Consider the following 19,965-nt stretch of genomic DNA (forward strand, 5'->3'; position numbering starts at 1 on the left):
AGCTGCTCAGCTTTTGTGAATGTTATGTATAGCTCTACCTTCTGTGCTTCCAAATCATAATAATATAGTTCTTCTAAAACAGAGAGAAAGAATTGGTGCTGTGCTGCAGGTGGTAATGCCAGCATCCCATAGGGATGCTGATTGGAATCTTGGCTGTTCCACTTCCAATCCAGCTCCCTACTAAGCACCTGGGAAGGCATTAGAAGATGGCTCAATTCCCTGGGCCCCTACACCCATGTGGGAGACCCTGAAGAAGCTCCAGGCTTTGGCCTGTTGCAGCTATTTGGGGAGTGAACCAGTGGATAAAAGATCTCTTCTTTGTCTCTTCTTCTCTCTATATAACTCTATCTTTCAAATAAATAAATAAATCTTTAAAAAACAAAACAGTGAGGAGACCCCCACCCCCCCCATCCCCCACAGAGTAAATGTGTCCAGGATTTTCCCTTTCCTCCTGACCAGATATCTCTTGTGTGCTGGTGCTGATAGACACACAGGAGAAATGGCAGTGTGTACTCCAAAGGAAAAGTACATTTTACATGTGAGTCCTAGAGAGTCGGTGACATTCAGTGAAGTGACCAGTCAAGGGTGATAAACGGGCAGTCAGCTGCACACAGCCAGCCCTGTGGGCAAGGAGTTGCCATGGAAACGCTAAATGGCATTCAGGGCCCCTGCATGACTAACCTAGTTTAACGGGGCCAGTGGGCTGCAGCCTTGAAGTAGGTGCTTAGGCTAGATGATCCCCGAGCCTGAGAGCTTCCCCACATCTCTAGCCCAGCTTGGACCTGTCTGCTGTTGTCTTTTGCCCTTCCACATTTGCTGTTTACCTTTTCAGTGCTAGGGAGAGAGAAAAAGGAATCACTGTCACTAATCTTTATAGATGTGTGTGTGTGTGTTTTAACACAATGCTTTAACACATCCGTAACACATTCCATACCTCCAAGAAGAAACATTGGAAGCAGCAGAGTAAATGTGCCCAAACACCACCACTGTGTTCACATGCAGAGCAAGCAGCTCAGAATTCCAGGGGATTCTACCAGCTCTCAGAAGGTAGGCCCATCTTCATCCTCACACAGGGTGGAGTTCCAAAGCTTCCCTCAGGCTTCTGTGTGGAGCTGCAGTAGGGAATTCTGTCCACTGAAACACGTGCCACTCAGGCTGTCTCTGTTGGCTGTGTGTTTATGTGCTATGTGGCGAGTTTTCACATGTGAGTACTCTTTCACCAGGAAACTGAAGCCTGTGGTTTCTTCCTTTGGTCTTTCTGGTTGTTCACTTAATCGAAAAACAGCAACAAACGAAAAACCATGTGGTGGTTTGATGTAGTGTGTTGAGCCTGGAAGGTGTCACACGGTAGTATTTGAAAGCAAGAGCATAGCTACTGTAAGTTATTCCCCATCAGAAAAGATTTTTGGATGTTCTGCGGGGTGGTCAGACTTTATACCCACCCTTGGAGGAGACAGTTCAACATGTGGACTTGTTTTTGTAGGCTGAGCTGCCTGCACCACCAGGGACTTGATGTTTTTGTTCCCCATTCCCCACCCACCCACCCACCGGGAGTGAGTCCTGGGCTAAGCAGAGAGCCAGCAGCATCCAGGAACACGGCCTAGGTCAGTCCCCAGAAGTTCATGAGAGTGGAACCTGATGTTGTGTGTATTATGGGTACTTTGGTTCCTGTCCCTGAAAGAGATTAAAGTGAAAGATGCCTTAGCACATAAGAGATGGCTTTTGGTATTATTATGGGGCCACTGACCTCAAATGTGTAAATTGTAGAAAGACTCTAAAATAGAAATTGTAGTGTGATTTTTATTCATTGAAGAGCAATTTCATGCTGTCCACCATCCCTTTCTCAAAAGGGCCTTCTGTCAAGATCTTAAAGGACAGACCTGCATTGATAAATTTAACCAAACACATATTGTGGTTCGGAGATTGCTCTCACGGCAAGGATATAATACCTGAAGTGCCGACATGTACCTTTTTGAGACTAAGGAATTATGAGTGACTGTATAAAAAAGTGTCAGCGCACTTTAGTGTGTCGTCTTTGTCATCGTCTCCTTGTTGAACACAGGGCTGAAAACATAAGCTGTATTGGCAGGCATTTGGATTTTCACAGCTACCATTGAACAGCAATTCAGCTTCTGAGTCTTATTGTTGTTTTTTGGTAAGCCCCCAGAACCTCCTAGATACTTGTCCAACATGCATCTCTCAGCCGTCCCACCCCTCCTACCCCCGAATATGCTGACCTGGACGTAGGTAGTTCAGAGATTCAAGTTGGGGAACCTCTTCCCTAGTGGGGAGGGATGAGCTTTGGAGCACTTGCAGAAGGGAACTTCACAAAGCTTGTGGAATAATGAAATTAAAAGATGTGTTTGTTTTGGTGTAAAAAAATGAAATCTTTGCATAGCTTTTTCCATAATGCACATTTTCCACATTTAATAACGCACACCTCACTCCAGGGGAGTAAATTCCGTGTGGACCAGTGAGAACATCTGACCTCCCTTATGTTGGGATGGAGTTTTCTTACGTGTGTATGAGAGCGAAAGTGCGTTTTTTTTCCTTAACACAAAAAAGAAGGCCCACCTTTAATTAAAGTGTTAGTTAACTTGTAATTACTCCAAGATAATTACAGAGTTTGTGAATCAGAGAGGACATTTGCCATTTCCTAAAATCCCCTCGCTTAGGAGTTCTTCCCCCACAGCCCCTTCCCCCTTGCATCTTGGTTTGAAAACGGTGGCATGTGTAGTCTGAACAAAAACTGACTCATGATATGAATTGTATTTTTATTTTTTAATGTACATTTCTGCTGCATTCAAAAGGGATAAAGAAAAAATATTTCTAAAAAAATTTTGTCTGGGAACTTTTATTCTCTAAGCCATCTCAAAGGTGCAGTAAGTACAGACCAAGTCAACCTGAAAGCAACCAAGTGCACTGGCAAAACCCTGTCCTTTGCAAGAAGAAAGGAGGCAATCTAGTACAAGAGTTCAAAGCCTACCCTGCACACTTCTGGGAACTTCCTGTCACTTTCACCTTCCTCTGACCCCCTAGGAGCTGTGGTGTTGGACACCCAAAAGAGAGTTGCCCCACAGCCAGTGTGAGAGTTTCTCTCACAAAAACTACCCCAGTGAGCTTCATGGTGTCTGTACCCAGCTCATGACTTACCTGTTGTTGAAAAGGTGATGATGAATAATAAACATTCAAGGTTTGTCTTAAACTTGGATAGTATTGCTTATGCCTGCTAATAAGATCTTTGTCTTAATTTTTCTGAAACTAATGGAGCAAAACCTTAATTAACCAAAATCCTAATAGGATTTTCTTTGTCTGGGAAGTACCTTGATTTTAGAATGGCAGAGTAATAAGCTAGAGCTGAGAATTTTGTGAAAGAATAGCCTAATTGGCCTCTTCTGGTTAGTAGCGTGGCAGTATTGATCTGATGCTGAGACCCAGTGCTGAGCTCACTGATTCAGTAATGTTTTAGTAATAGTAAACCAGTGTGAACTGCAGGGTAATTAGTTGTGGAGTTTTTGGGGAGTTTAAGGGAGGCCGTCGGGCAGCTTGTTACTGAGTTAAACCCTCCTTTTTCAATCCTGTACTGAGAAACTTGCCTTTTGGGGTTCCCTGTTCTGAGGCAAGGTAGCAATTCACAACTGGGCAGAATTCTGTGTAAAGTAGAGCCAGAGCTGGGAGCGCACACCAGCAGGGAAGCTTTAGTGTCTGCATTGCAAAGCCGGGAACCCCAGCTAAGCAACAGCCTCTGGCAGCCTCCACCCCGCCCTCTCCCCCCAACGACGTACTCGTGCCAGGTAGTTTCTGGGCAGAGAAGAGTTGGAGTTTAGATTTCTCAGAGGATAGCTACGTGCCCACTCCTCCCTGGAAACCATTTCAGAGTGGCTGTGAAACAAGTTGGAAGATGAACCCTCTTACTTGACAGTTTTTATTTTTTATTTATTTATTTATTTATTTTTTTTTTGCACCAAGAAGAGGAATGTCCAAAATCATGAAAGAACTTAAAGGAATTCTTGAGTGGCCATCGAACCTGTTATGCTGCCACCAACAGAAAGACGCTGGGTGGAGAGTCAGACTGTGTCAGAGAAGGCACCATCAGCCAGTTTCTGGTTTAGTTTCTCCTCTTTGCTGTGTTCACTGGAATAAATTTTTGATTTCGTTGGTACAGGTGTACTCTTTCAGTCTGATACTGCCTTATCCGCCATCTGTGAACAGATTCTGATCCTGTAGTCTAAGTGGTAGGGGTTGGAGCAAGAGGCCTGCCCTTCCTAGGGTGTGCTTGAGGAGACTAGCAAGACTGTGTAAAACGCACATGGCATGCTTGCAGAGAGGGCCAGAGCCATCATTTCCAGCTGAGATCTGTACTCCATATTGGGGGAAGTTCAATGTAAAGCAAGGAATCTGAGTTTATTCTGCAGTAGTAAAATGCTACAAAATGCTTGTTATTTTAAAATAAGGGTTGTGAATGTAAGGACTAGGGCCTTCTGGTCAGGTTTCTGAATTACAGGGATAAGCGATGGGGGAAGGCAGGGACCCTTGTAGACTCTTCTCAGAGGAAATGAGAAGTCTCGAGAGAGGGGAGAGCCAGGAAGGGGGATTGGGGAGGGTGTCTCACACCAGGTCTGGGATTTGTGAAGGTTCATGCCGTCTTTGCTAGACCAAGGGATTGGTTCCTCTTTGTTCAGATGGCATTGGTAAAGTCCAGTCGGTATTTCCCTGGGAGCATTTTCCTTGTCTGTTGCACATCGCCTGTGAGGGTCAGGTATGGCCTGTGTTGCTGATAGTGAAGTCAACTCACTTTTGGTTTAAGTATGGCTGTAATTGTTGTTCTTTCAGCCTGCATTTCTGTGGCTTGTTTCTCAGTGAATGCATTTTAACCCCCTTGGTGCTGGCTCTGGTGATTTACGTTAAAATGCTATGCGGATTTACCATGGCAATCAGAATGGAAGACAGTCTCAATAGGTAGAGCTAGCATCTAAAACTGAATTTCCCCATCCCTGACATGTGAAATCACAAATAAAAGAATCCTCTTTTTGGGTTTACATTCCAAGACACTCCCAGTACAGTAGGCTGAGAATAAAGTAAGTGCTGTTTTGGGTGCCTGGTAATCTTTTAATTATAAAATAAGCCTTTTGATTTTAATCTTTGAAAATGTACGATACTGATCCAGGAAAACAGTCTCTTTAAAGTTCACATCCTGCCTCTTCCGGATGAAAAACTTCTACCTCTACCCCATATTTTGCAAGTTGAAGGAAAAAATGTCATTAACCTTGTCTCGGTTCCACCAGTGCCTATAAAAGACTGTTCCGCTGGGAGTGAGTTCTGAGCAGTGATGGAAGGAAGCTGTAGCTCGGATTGAAGGAGTTCCCAGCACAGGAACTGGGATTGGGAGGTCACAGCTCATGGAACACAGCCTCAGTCCAGGAGGGGTTCAGGGATTTCTGCTGCCTTTTGTTCCATCCCTTGAAATCACTTATGTCTAGACCCATCCTTATCTCCCCACATACGTGTCCATATGCCGCAGAATGTGGATTCTGATAAAGTTTATCATTTTTGTTCTCTTGTGGCATCTGAAACAGCTTGTACAATGAAGACAGAAACCTGCTTCGAATTAGAGAGAAGGAGAGGCGCAATCAGGAAGCTCACCAAGAGAAAGAGCCACTTCCGGAAAAGATTCCTCTTTTTGGGGAGCCTTACAAGGTATTTACTATAGACTAGAAGGTGCAAGTCTGATTTATCGCAGAATTGAACTCTGCGTGTGATGAAACCATTCATTGTAACTTGTTGGAACAGGGGTCACAACTATGAAAATAACTTACTCTACAGATTATTGTTGAAGACAAAGGATGAAGATTCATGAACGTTGTTAGAATTACCAGTTTGTGGTTTTCTTTCACAATGTTTGTCTCCTCTCATCAGTAATTTGTGTCCACGACAATATTCTTGAGAGCTAAAATTGAAGGGGTTCTTCTTTAATGGTTTCTGTAATGTAGTTTGTTAAATGATTGCTCTCCTTAGGTTTTTTTTTTTCCCCCAGTGTCTAATTCTGCCATCCTTTCTTTTATTTCCAGACAGCAAAAGGTGATGAGCTCTCCAGTCGTATACAGAACATGTTAGGAAACTATGAAGAAATGCAGGAGTTCCATAGTAGCAAGCCCCAATCCCAGCCCTTGGACACTTCTGGGAACAGGTTGGAAAGGCCAAGATATCCTTTCTTTCCTGACAAGGGGAGCAGCATTCCATCTAACTCCTTCCAAACTGCCGTCCCCCACCAGCCCATTCACACTCCCGCCTCTGGACCACTTCCTGTTGGTAACATTAACCACAATCCAAAGATGGCACAGCCAAGAATGGAACCAATGACAAGTGTCCATGCCAGAAGTTACGGCTCACTGGACAGTCAGCACCTGACCCAGGATCGCCCTGGTCAGGAAGGGTACAGCTCCAGTCATCACAAAAAAGGGGACCGCAGGACTGATGGAGAACGTTGTGCTTTGATGATGGCCTCGGCTGCAGGGAAGGAGCTTTCTCCCTTAATCTCTTTGCCATCTCCAGTCCCCCCTTTGTCACCTCTACATTCCAACCAGCAGAGTCTTCCCAGGACACAAGGAAGCAACAAGGTTCATAGCAGTAACAACAGCAAAGGCTACTGCCTGGCCAAATCTCCCAAGGACCCAGCAGTGAAAGTCCATGAAAAAGAGACCCCTCAGGACAGCTTGGTGGCAGTGGCCAGCCTTGGGATAGCCCCTCCCCAGCCACCTTCTCAGACATTTCCACCCTCCTCCCTCCCCTCAAAAACCATTGCCATGCAACAGAAGCCTACGGCTTATGTCCGGCCCATGGATGGTCAAGACCAGGCCCCCAGTGAGTCTCCTGAACTGAAACCACTGCCGGAGGACTACCGACAGCAGACCTTTGAAAAAACGGACTTAAAAGTGCCTGCCAAAGTAAAACTCACCAAGCTGAAGATGCCTTCTCAGTCAGTTGAGGTGAGTGGATTTCTCATCTGGGCAAATGCAGTTTGAGATCCATCTAGAAATGCAAGTTTCTTAACAGCGGCCATGGAAAGGCAAGTCCATGACTTCTGGTACAGAGGTTCCTTTTTGGCTGTAGGACCTTGTTAACCCAGGCAAAACCTAGGTCAGAGTGTGATTTCGATGATACTGAAATGCAATTTTGCAGGAAGATTTAAAATACCTTTTTAATTGAACCATGATTTACCTGTAGTAAGATTCAGAGACTGTAGGAAAATAGGTTGTGGGTTTTCTTCTTTTTTCGTCAATTCTTAAGCTATATTTTTTTCTCTACTCTTTTTTTCTTTTTATATTCTTTTTTATTTATTTATTTGAAAGGCAGAGTTGCAGAGGCAGAGGCAGAGAGAGAAAAAGAAAGATCTTCCATCGCTGGTTCACTCCTCAAATGGCAGCAATGGCCAGAGCTGTGCTGATCCGGAGCCAGGAGCTTCTTCTGGGTCTCCCACACAGTTGCAGACTTGGACCATCTTCTACTACTTTATATGATTCCAGTTTTTTTATATTTTAAAAACAAATTTTACATTTTAGACATTCATTCAGAGATAATTGTGTACTAGAGATCAGTCTCTTGTAATGGCAGAAAGTAAAATTCCATAAGGTTTAAAGAAAAGAAAAGGATTTTTGAGGTTCTTAGATGGAAAGACGACCGGCTTCCAGGATAAATTCTGCTCCTTTGCAGTAGGAGTCACCTTTGGGTTTCGAAGCCATAGGTACTGTCCACACTTTCTCTTGAACTATGACTGACTTCTGTCTTCAGAATGTGACTTGCGTGGGGGCTGAGAAAGTGGGAATAAAGCGAATGGTAGAAATGACCAGGGTGGCCAGACTGTACCTCTGATTCCTGTTTGAAAATTCAGCACAAGGGGACTTTTATTGAACCATTTATGCTTTCCTGGAGGGTGGGTTAGGGTTATGTGATGGCAGAATAAAGAGTAAAACAAAATACTTCCTCATAATGGTTAATCAGCTGACTTTATAATTCAGACAGCAAAGAACTTAGTTTTTTTTATTTTTGCATTTTTCCTAATCAAATGAGGTATTATAGGTCATGATGTAAAAAGACCAATATGGGGATAATTTTTTATTCTTAAAAACACTGAACAGCTTAAAAATTATTGTAAAACAATTTTAGGACAAATTAGCATGTCTTTACATTGGCTATTAAGTACTCAGCCATATCTTTAAGTGCAGGGGCTGAGGATGCCAAACCAGTACTGGGTCTTATCCCATGAGAGACTGCAGCATACTCAGGAAACAATTAGAAAACAACTGAAGGCCGGCGCCGTGGCTTAACAGGCTAATCCTCTGCCTTGCGGCGCCGGCACACCGGGTTCTAGTCCCGGTCGGGTGCCGGATTCTATCCAGGTTGCCCCTCTTCCAGGCCAGCTCTCTGCTATGGCCCGGGAAGGCAGTGGAGGATGGCCCAAGTGTTCGGGCCCTGCACCTGCATGGGAGACCAGGAGAAGCACCTGGCTCCTGGCTTCGGATCAGCACGATGTGCTGGCCGCAGCGGCCATTGGGGGGTGAACCAACGGCAAAAAGGAAGACCTTTCTCTCTGTCTCTCTCTCTCACTATCCACTCTGCCTGTCAAAAAAACAAACAAACAAACAAACAAAAAAAAAAAACAAAAACAAAAAAAACAACTGAGTATAAATATCTAGTATAAGATGCTTGAAAAAGTTTCTAATGTCAGCCCTCAGACTATGAACGCCAGGAAATTCAGCCAGTAGGTTTCCCATAGATGCTTCAGGGAGAAGAACATGATTGATTTACTTCTTTCTAAGGGGTGAGAGGGAGATAAGTTGAATGGAGGTTTCTCCCAGGTTTAAAGCCCTAAGTAAGACTTAGTTTATCAGACATACACATACACAGGATTTTCAAAGAGTTCATGGAAAATGCATATGTTGTAAAGAACTGTGCATGGCTGGCGCCGCGGCTCACTAGGCTAATCCTCCGCCTGTGGCGCCGGCACACCGGGTTCTAGTCCCAGTCAGGGGGCTGGATTCTGTCCCGGTTGCCCCTCTTCCAGGCCAGCTCTCTGCTATGGCCTGGGAGTGCAGTGGAGGATGGCCCAAGTGCTTGGGCCCTGCACCCACATGGGAGACCAGGAGAAGCACCTGGCTCCTGCCTTCAGATCAGCACAATGCGCCGGCCACGACGGCCATTGGAGAGGGTGAACCAATGGCAAAAGGAAGACTTTTCTCTCTGTCTCTCTCTCTCACTGTCCACTCTGCCTGTCAAAAAACAAAAACAAAAAAACAAAGCTGTGCATGGATTTCAAATGGTTTTTGCACCAGTATAAATATCTTTCAATTCCATTTTAGAAGGGTCTCCCCAGCCCCAGACTTGGTTAAATGGCCCTCGAGTCTTTTTCAGTGGAGTAGACATTTGAAATTAATGAAATCCTCTGTAAATTTGGTGATTGGAGAGTGGTGTTTTCTTGGCACAAATGCATGTGCTGTCATCAGTTGAGTAGATGTCCACTTTCATCTGTGGCCTCAGTTTGCAGTCAGCATTCCTTTTCATATGATGCTTCCCTCTGGTCTCTGCCAGAGTCCTTGTGCAACTGTGGTGCCAATTGCCAGGAAGCCCCATGGTGCTGCAAGGCCCAGGCAGATGGAGAGCTCTGGGTGCCACGTTAGCCACGAGCTCGTAGTGATGGGGCAGTACCTCTGGGAAGCAGGGATATTGGTGCTCTTTGTCAAGTTTGGGATTTGAGGTAGTTTCTTTAATGAAGAGCTCACATTTCACAGATGTAGCATTTTCTGTTCACACATCCAACTGGATGGAAGTTAAAAACATTTTTTTTTAAATGTCAGTTCAATTGGAAACTTCCAGTTTTATTATTTTGGGTGTATCCAATGAAAGCATAGAGATGAGGAACCAAAAAAGGTAAGGAATTATCCCCTGAGCAAGTGAGGTTTGTAGAACTAGAATATTAGCAGTATCCTTGGTTATTTTTGCCGTTGGGGCAGAAGAGGAAGTTGGCTGTTGGTGGAGCTGTGAAGGGGATGGAGGTAGTTAGTGGTTTTCCTTTATTTGCTTAATTGGTCCTAGGCAAGTTAGAGGAGATTTCTTCTTCCTGTCTACCATGTGGTGATAGTTGGGTTTCATGGTTTGCTTCATTGCCTCCCTGTGCCTTCCTCACTTTTCCATGCAATAGTAGTTTTGAAAATGAATCCTGATAGTCTCCTGTCTTTTTGGAATTCCTTCATTCTCAGGTTGCATGAATGTGAATTTGTCATACCACTGTCAATCTCATGCATAATACTTGTTTTTATATTTTAATTGTTATTCTTAAAAAATTACATTCTTTTTGGAGGTAAGACTTCTTACAGTTAAAATAGTCCTTCAGATGTACTTTTCTCTGAAGGGAGTAGAGAACTTCCACTTTCCTTATGGCTTTGTCTAAATACTGATGGTGATTGTAGATTCAAAAGGCTTCCCTAGCCTTGGCAGCTCAAGTCAAGAGCCTCGAATGATAAGTGACATCATACATAAGAGTGTTAATTGTTTAATTAACAACAGGAGTCACTGTGCACTTACTTCCCAAGCAGGACCTCTGTCCTCAATGCGTTGAATTATGAGAATTAACTGTAAACCTTGTTCTCAGTTTGTGTGTGTGTGTGTGCGCGCGCGCAAATTGTTGTAATCTTTACTTAGTATAGAGTTAGTCTTCTGTGTATCAAATTAACTGAAAATGAATCTTAATGGAGAATGTGACTGGGGATGGAAGAGGGAGGAAGAGGTGAGGTGGGAGTGTGGGTAGGAGGGCAGGTGCGGTTGGAAGAATCACTGTATTCCTAAAGTTGTACTTACGAAATTTGTGCTCCTTAAATAAAAGGTTTCTTTGAAGGGGTGGAAGATTTATATCTATTTCTTTGAAGTCAGTGAGGGAGGGGGAGGGAGATCAATTGAGATTAATCAATCAATCTTCCAGCCACCAATTCACTTCCCAAATGTTTTTTGGGAACAGGCACCATGGCATAGTAGGTTAAGCCTCTGCCTGCAATGTGGGCGACCCCTATAGGTGCCACTTTGAGTCCTGGCTGCTCCGCTTCCAGTACAGCTCCCTGCTAATGTGCCTCAGAAAGCAGTAGAATATGGCCCAAGTGCTTGGGCCCCTGCACCCATGCAGGAGGCCCTGAAAAAGCTCCTGGCTTCCTCTTGGCCTATCTCCGGCCATTGGGGCCATTTGGGGGTGTGAACCAGTGGAAGGAAGACCTCTTTCTGTCTCTCAAATAAAAAAATATTTTTAAAAGGTATAAATATGGAAAATACAACCTATTCAATTTTAGTATAATGTGGCAGAGCTAAGATTTTGAATTATCAGACTCTAAGAGAAATTTTTCAGAGAAATATTTGCTAATATAATATGAAGTTTAACTGGTGGTAGAAAAACATTTAATTTTTAAGAATAACAAAAAATAAAATAGTCCTTCATAAGATCCTTAAGGTCAATATCTTGACAATATAGAGACCTATATCACAAAAATAATGTGCACTTGGTTTGTCTCGGGTTTTTTGTTTTTGTCAAATAGAAGATGGATAGCAGCATGGAATGACCAATTGAGGGTAGGGCCAGGCCATGGTGACCTTACATAGATATTCCAGCCATAAGGTTGCCACATCAGAGGTAGACCTGCCAATTAGAAAGTTGAGATTCCATTTTATTCATCTGTTTTGCCTAGAGATAACAACAGTAGGCCTTTTGGTGGAATGGCAGAAATGGGTATACCAAATTGTATTCTGAATGTAGACAATCAAAATTATAAAGCAACCCCCCCCCTTTTTTTTTTGACAGGCAGAGTTAGAGAGAGAGAGAGAGAGAAAGGTCTTCCTTTTTCTGTTGGTTTATCCCCCAAATGGTTCCACGGCCAGCGCGCTGCGCCGATCCGAAGCCAGAAGCCAGAAGCTAGGTGCTTCCTCCTGATCTCCCACGCGGGTGCAGGGCCCAAGCACTTGGGCCATCCTCCACTGCCTTCCTGGGCCATAGCAGAGAGCTGGCCTGGGAGAGGGGCAACCGGGATAGAATTCAGCGCCCCGACTGGGACTAGAACCCGGGGTGCCAGCACTGCAGGTGGAGGATTAGCCTAGTGAGCCGTGCCGGCCACCAGAGCCCTTTCATTTTGCAAGTAAAATATAAGAGGCTAAAGTAACTTCTTTTAGGTAAAAGTTAGTATCAGAACTTGAGCTTTACCTCCCAATTTTCTGGTCTTTGTTTTTTGACTTACATGGTGGCAGCAATGGTCATGTCGATTAATGTATGTATTCTTGACCCAGAGAATTGGACCTTATCACCAAACTGAACCTCTAACAGAGCTTTGGAATCTATAGTCAGTTTCATTTTCTATGTGTATGTTTTTGACTTTTTAAAAATGTCTCCTTCCTGATTTTCACTCTTCAACAGATTGACATTAAATTCCCGCTATGCACTATGCTGGGTTCTAGTGAAATAGCTGAGCTCAAGGAGACAGATCCCTGCCTCAACACACCATTTATAATTGATAATGTAATATTATTAATATTAATAATATAATAAACGCAGAGTGTAAGTTTTGATGAGAGTGCTGCAGGAAGTCAGGAAAGTGGTGAGAATGAGAAGAACCAAGGAGGCTGCTTTAAAATAGGGTGTTCAGCAAAAGACCCTCTGAGCAAGTGACTTGCACTGAGATATCCAGGGAGAATGTGAGTCAGCCACACAGAGCTGGAAGAGCATTTCGTTTCAGGCAGAGGAAACGAGAAGTGCCCAGGTCTGGCTTTGGGAGAGGAGTGGCCTTGTTGAGAACAAAGTACGGCTGGGACCGGACCGGTGGTGTACTGGGTTAAGCTACCTATTGCAACTCCAGCATTCCATAGGTACCAATTTGAGTCCCAGCTGCTCCACTGTGACCCAGCTCTGTGCTGATATGCCTGAGAAAGGAGCAGCAGATGGCCCGAGTGCTTGGGCCCCTGCACCCACGTGGGAGACCTGGAAGAAACTCCTGGCTTCAGGTCAGCCCAGCTCCAGCTGTTGCAACCATTTGGGGAGTAAATCAGTGGATGGACAGTCTCTGTCTCTTTAACTCTGCCTTTCTAATAAATTAATGAATCTTAAGGAAAAAAGTATGTCTGTAAACTGAGTAAGCAAAGTGGGAGGATGTGCGATGAGATGGGAGACATGACAGCAGTAAGCCCATGACCTTGCAGGCTATGGTAAAACATTTGGATGTTATGAGAGTGCAAATGGAGAACACTGGATCCTCCCCCCCCCCCCCCCCCCCGGAACTGACATCTGCTTTCTACTTTGTAAACAAATAGTCTAGGCACCTGGGTGGAGAATGAATTGGAGGGTTAGGGATGGAAGCAGAGAGATCAGTTAGGAGATAAATACTGAGCAACAAATTCTGGATATACATACTGGAGAGTTGATAAGGCTTTGTGATTGATTGAAGATAGGAGTCACCTGAGCTGAGGAACAGGAGAGCATCAAGGCAGGCAGACAGGGTATGTGTTTTGTTTTGTTTTTAATAAATTTAAAGGTAAGGATGATGGGATGATACCAGCTACTGAGATGGAGCTACACTGGAAAGCACACAGTCTGGGATGGATCCCATGACATGGTGAGGTGCTGTTACATATGCACGGGGAGAGGACAGACTGGCAGTAGAAGTGGCTGGTCATTTTGGGAGGCATCAAGATTGGAGATAATAAATTTGAGATTTGTTTGTGTTTAGTATGTATTTAACGCTTTGGGACCAGACAGGTGCATCTGTGAAGTTTTGTATAGTGTCACTTCTTTCCCCTTACAGAGAAACCTGGCTTTAGTCCTGTTGTGACTGAGTTCCCAAAAGAAATGGATCTTTTCCTTGTGATCTCTCCTGGCATCATGTTGGGACGTGTTGTTACCAAATGCTTCCTTCTAATTTCCAAGGCCCAAGTGTGGCCTGCGGCTCTGAGTTCATTCTGGGACTACTTGGATTCATGGCAGCACTGAAGTGGAGCACTCCACTTTGAATAACTGCCAGCCTAACGGTAGTGCAGAGTAGTCCACAGTGGAAAACTGTGTGATACTGACTCACTTAGCATTCACATGTGCAGGCTTGCTTTCCTCCTTCCATATTTAGCTCCCTTGTTACCATCAACCTCAAAAAGAGGGACTTCCCTATTACAAAATGGCAACCTTTAGACAGTTTGCTTTCAGGTGTGCTGATGGCACCTACGCTGCCGACGCACTGCTCAGAATGTGCGTAACTCACAGCTCACTGTCTCAGTCCAGCAACCTTTAATCAAAGCGTCTTGAGCGCCTGCTGTGCACCAAGCTTGGGGTTACAATAGCCTGTGAAACCAGATGTTTGTGGTCCTCAGTTAGAAATGGATATTATTCAAATAACCACTCAGATCAGTGTCTGCGAATTTTGACAAGTGCTGAAAGGGAAACTATTATAAAATCAGTAAAAGGCAGTTGAGACTTTGAACTAAGGAGCTCAAGGAAAGATTATCTGAGGAAGATTGCCTTTGAGTGAGATCTGAAGGTGAGTACAGAGACCGTCAACAAGAAGTCCTCCTGGATTATGGGCCAGAACCGTGATCAAAGGAAACTTTCTACTCATTCTGAAACTTGGCCACACATCAGAATCACCTGGGGAATCCTGTTAAAAATTCAGGTTGTTAAAAAAATAAAAATTCCCAGTCCCTAACCTAAAATGGGTCAAGGAATCTCTGTCAGATTCTCATGAAGTTTGTTCCATAACCTGGAAATGGAAACTGCTCCAGGAGTGGGTATTGTGGTGCAGCAGGCTAACCTGCTGCTTGGGACTCCTGCATCCCCTTTGGGAGCACTGGTATCAGTCTCAGCTACTCTGCTATCTAACTCTTTGCTAATGTTCTTGGAAAAGGCAAGCAGAGCCGGCATTGTGGCATAGCGGGTAAAGCCACTGCCTGAAGTGCTGGCATCCCATATGGGCACAGATTCAAGTCCCAGCTACTCCACTTCCAGTCCAGCTCTCTGCTATGGCCTGGGAAGGCAGTACAAGATGGCCCATGTAGGCCAGCACCGCGGCTCACTTGGCTAATCCTCTGCCTGCGGTGCCGGTACCCCGGGTTCTAGTCCCAGTTGGGGCGCTGGGTACTAATCCTGGTTGCTCCTCTTCCAGTCCAGCTCTCTGCTGTGGCCCAGGAAGGCAGTGGAGGATGGCCCAAGTGCTTGGGCCCTGCACCCGCATGGGAGACCAGGAGGAAGCACCTGGCTCCTGGCTTCGGATCAGCACAGTGCACCCATTTGCGGGGTGAACCAACGGAAGGAAGACCTTTCTCTCTGTCTCTCTCACTAACTCTGCCTGTCAAAAAAAAAGAAAAAAAAGTTGGCTCAAGACCTGGGAAGAGGCTCCTGGCTCTTGGCTTTGAATCAACACAGCTCTGGCTGTTTCTGCTATCTGAGGAGTGAACCAGTGAATGGAAGACTTTCTCTCCCTCTCTCCCTCTCTCCCTCTCTCCCTCTCTCCCTCTCCCCCTCCCCCTCCCCTCCCTCTCTCCCTCTCCCCCCTCCCCCTCTCTCCTTCTCTCCTTCTCCCTCCCTCCCTCTCTCCCCCTCTGCCTTTCAAATATGTAAATAAATAAATAAATAAATATAAATATATATATTTTTTAAAAAGCAAGCAAAGAATTATTCAAGTACTTGAGTGTCTGCCACCCATTTGGAAGACCAGGATGGAGTTCCTGGTTCTTGGGGGGTCCTGGGTTTGGCCTGGCCCTGCCCTGGCTTTTGAGGCCATTTGGGGAGTGAACCAGAGAATGTAATACCTTCCTCCCTCCCTCTTACTCTCACCTTCTCCTTTTCACATAAATAAGAAAATAAATCTTAACTGTTCTGGAAGATCTGCTACCACGGGGACCTTCTTCCCAGGGACTCATGTGGGTCTCAAGCAAAAAGATATTGCTGAGTGGTTGGGGTTTAGTGCTGAGTAGCCTTGGAAGAATTGCACCCAAGACTATTCTCTTTTCGTCTGTCTCATGTTTTCTCTTCTGCCTCTGATTATATATATAAACAAAGTTTTGTTTTGGTTTTATCTTGAGAGGTGGAGAGTACACACTGCCATCCACTTACCCATTCCTCAAATGCCAGCAGTGGCTTGGATTGGGCCAGGGTAAAGCTGGGATCCAGGAAAGAAATCCAGGTCTCCCACATGGGTGGAAGGAACTCCAGTCATTTAGCAAAGCAAATCGGGAGCAGTGCTTGGAATCCAGTCCAGACATTCCTACATGGGATGTGGGCATCCCAGCTGGCACCCTAATTGCTAGGCCAGATGCCTGCCACATGCCCCAACAGCAGTTTTAAGCTTATAAGTGAAGTAGAATATTCTGATACAGTTTTCCATAAGTTTTCAGATTTTTCTGTTTCTAAAAATGTTTTGTTTTTATTTTTTAGAATATTAGTTCTTTTTTTGAAAGGCAGAGTTATAGAGAGGGAGAGCATGTTTCCTTCTACTGGTTTGCTCTCCAACTCGCCACAATGGCCAGACTGAAGCCAGGAACCTGGAACTACCTGCAGGTCTCTGCTGTGTGTGAATGGCAGGGTCCTAAGCACTTGAACCATCTTCCACTGTTTTCCCAGGTGCATTAGCAGGGAGCTGGAACAAAAGTGTAGCAACCAGGTCTCGTGTTGGTGTAGGATGTATTGTATAGGGTGCAGGCATCTCAGGTAGTGGATTAACCTCCTGCACCATAGTGCCATCCCCTCTAAAAATATTTTTATTACAGTAACTCTACTACAGATTGAGCATCCCTAATAAAAAATCCAAAATCCTAAACATTTGAACACAGACATACCACAAGTGGGAAATTCCATACCTGACTTTGATGGTTTGCAATCAAAGTGTATGTGCGCTAAACCTACCATGTAAAAAATACTTCCAGGAGCCAGGCATTTAGCCTAGCAGTTAAGCCAATTAGAGTCTTTGCATCCCAAATTGGAGTGCATGGATTCGATGCCTGTCTCTGCTAATGTGTACCCTGGGAGGCAGTGGTGATGGCTCAAGTAATTGGACCCCTGGTACCTAGGTAGGAGGCTAACATTGAATTGGCTTTGTTCGCAGTCAAGTGTTGTGGACATCTGGAGAGTGAACCAGCAGCCTTGACTTATCTACCTCTTTTTTTTTTTTTTTAATAGAATTTTTTTTTTAAAGATTTATCTATTTGAAAGTCAGAGTTACACAGAGGAGAGGCAGAGAGAGAGCGAGGTCTTCCGTCCAATGGTTCACTCCCCAGATGGCCACTGCAGCCAGAGCTGCGCCGATCCGAAGCCAGGAGCCAGGAGCTTCCTCCAGGTCTCCCATGCAGGTGCAGAGGCCCAAGGACTTGGGCCATCTTCCACTGCTTTCCCAGGCCATGGCAGAGAGCTGGATCAGAAGTGGAGCAGCTGGGACTAGAATCGGCGCCCATATGGGATACTGGCGATTCAGGCCAGGGCTTTAACCCACTGCACCACAGCGCTGGCCCCTGACTTATCTACCTCTTTAATAATGCTTTAAAATTACCTTCAAGCTATGTGTATAAGGAGTATGTGATACAAATGAATTCATGTTTAGGCTTAGGTCCCATCCCTAAGATATCTCATTATGTATGTGAAAATATTCCAAATTCCAAAATACTGCTGGTTCTAAGCTTTTCGGGTAAGGCGTACTCAACATGGATAGCAAATTTAGATTTGATTCCATAAGCTTGAGCTCAGTTAATTTGGGCAGACCTACATAACCTAACTATATGCCTTAAGAAACTGGATCGCAGAGTGAGAGAAGGCTGGCTGTATACAGAATTCCATGATGCTGCTGCTTGCCAAAGCTTGTGCAGGAAAGAATGAAATGTAAACCTGTATCTGCTTAGAGAGTGGCTAACTCTGAGACCTGAAAATAGCTAAATATAGAAGTCTAAAAATAGTAGCCAGTGACTGGCAGAAATTTTAGGACAGAAGCCACAGCCTACTCAAAGGCTGGGTCAGCCCTGCAGGCTACTTTGTTTTTCCTGTGTAGTGTGAGTTGTGTTTCTCTTACCCTCTCCTTCTCTCCCCTTCCTCCCTCCCCCCCACCAGCCAGTAATTATCAAATGGAAATTCAGGTAAAAAGATTTTCAGTTTCACCAGAAACTACTACCACCTTTGATTTCTGGAACCTAGCATTCTTCTGAAGGACTACTTTAAACTCTGAAGGAAACATTTTAGATAATATAAGCAAAATATTTTTTGAAAGCTCTAAAATCGCGAGAAAGGAGTTAGTGCAAAGAATAGAATTGTTGATAGTAGCCTAAGAGGAAAACAAAATTGAAAGTTCAGTATTTTTGTGAGTGGTATTAGTTGGAATTGTTTTCGTGTACGTGTTCTTTTCTATTCCTTCTTGAAGTGCCAGAAGTACATTTGGTACCAGGATAAGAGATTCCTGTTCCTGCTTGTTGTTTTCACACTTGAGATGTTTGTGGATGGTTATTGGATCCCCCCTGGGGTCTCTCAAGTTGTGACTTTGCCAAGATGTAGACATTGAACTCTTTTTGAGTCTTCCCAGACCTTGCACTCTCCCAGGCTCTCACAGAGCCACCCTGAATCATTTTAAGCTCTTCTTTAAATTGTGTTTTATTTCGAGTCAACTGATAGTCTTTAGGGACAGAAAACCAGATGTTCCAAGGGGAGTCCTGTTGATGACTGAGCTAGTGGTTTTGATTTTTGCTGTTTTGCTGGGGTGACCAATACTCAGGAGATATTTAAATAGAATTCCTCCTATGAGAAGATACTGGTTCATGTTATCATAACAAGTTTATTTTTTGGCCTTGAATTTCCAGTTGCCAAAACCTATTTGAAAGTTATTAATTTCCAAGGTTAACATTGCTGCATGCTCACATTTTCCAGGGATTTTATAGGTAGCTATTTTTACATGGATCTTGATTCTTTAATTATTGAAATATCTAGATTGATGATTTTTCCTGCACAGAGGCTCAGAGTCCACACCTACTGTTAGTTTTCTCTTGCACTTCATTTTCTATTTAAGCTTGGCCTACTTTATGTCTGCATTTTTTTCTCCCTAACCCCGTGGTAATTTGTCAGGTCCACTCTAAACTCCTTAATCCCTTTGGCTGAAGGGCTTTGCAGTTTAATGTTTTAATCCAGGGGCCTCAGTATTTAAGTAATTAGAGGTCCTATTTCTAGATCTTTCCTTTAGATGAATCATCTTAGGTTTTTTTTTTTTATTCCATTTTACAAATAATAGGATTCTTATAATTCATATTGGAGAAGAATTTGGAGCTTAGACTCAAACTGCATGGATTAGGAAAGGATTCTATGTTATTTATATTGAAGTCGTTCTTACAACCTTTAGCTTTATAGAGCTTCCTTTACCTTCTGGCTCAATTTTTAAAATATCCCAAATCAAATTGTTTGCTATTATATTTTAAAATTATTAGATGCTACAGAACATGTGAACTGTGTAAGAAGTTGTTTTCCCTACTTTAAAATAGTCTGGACATTTTAAAAAATATTCTTAAAAAAACCATTCAGGACCAATTTAGTCATAGAAAGATACCCCTTTTCCATTCTACATTTCTGCTTTTCAATCAACAATTTAAACACTAAACAGAAAAAGACATACGCTGTCACTTTCTTATGACATAGCATGAAATGCAAAGTATCATCAGTATGGAAAAGATAATTTGGAACTATTAATATAATGCTGGCACTCTTCCCTTGTTCACTTTATCATGGAAGCTCTTCTAAATGCTTTGTGCATGCTAACTCATGAGTCTTCAGAGTGATCTTGCAGTGGGCACCATTGTCTTCTAGTTTACCAAGAGACTAACAAAGGCACAGAAAGATTAATTTGTGCAGGCTTCCTGGGGACTTAAGTGGTCCAACTGGAATCCAGACCCAAGTAAATCTTAGCTATTGCACCTACGTTCTGTTGTCTTTGAAAAGAG

At 43.9% G+C, this 19,965-nt stretch overlaps 1 protein-coding gene across 8 annotated transcripts in view; it reads left to right on the top strand.

Annotated features, from left to right (window-relative positions):
* AFF1 (ALF transcription elongation factor 1) overlaps window positions 1-19,965 on the top strand; it is a 189,981-nt gene that overhangs the window by 86,573 nt on the left and 83,443 nt on the right. For 6 of the 8 annotated variants that reach the window (XM_062198546.1, XM_062198549.1, XM_062198548.1 and 3 more), the window contains 2 exons: window positions 5,577-5,697; window positions 6,069-6,986. In XM_062198546.1, coding sequence (XP_062054530.1) covers window positions 5,577-5,697; window positions 6,069-6,986 — 1,039 coding nt within the window. The remainder of the gene's footprint in view (window positions 1-5,576; window positions 5,698-6,068; window positions 6,987-19,965) is intronic. The other 2 variants (XM_062198551.1, XM_062198552.1) reach the window with 1 other exon arrangement.

The sequence above is a fragment of the Lepus europaeus genome, chromosome 8 (assembly GCF_033115175.1).
Source record: "Lepus europaeus isolate LE1 chromosome 8, mLepTim1.pri, whole genome shotgun sequence".
Taxonomy (NCBI): Eukaryota; Metazoa; Chordata; class Mammalia; order Lagomorpha; family Leporidae; genus Lepus; species Lepus europaeus.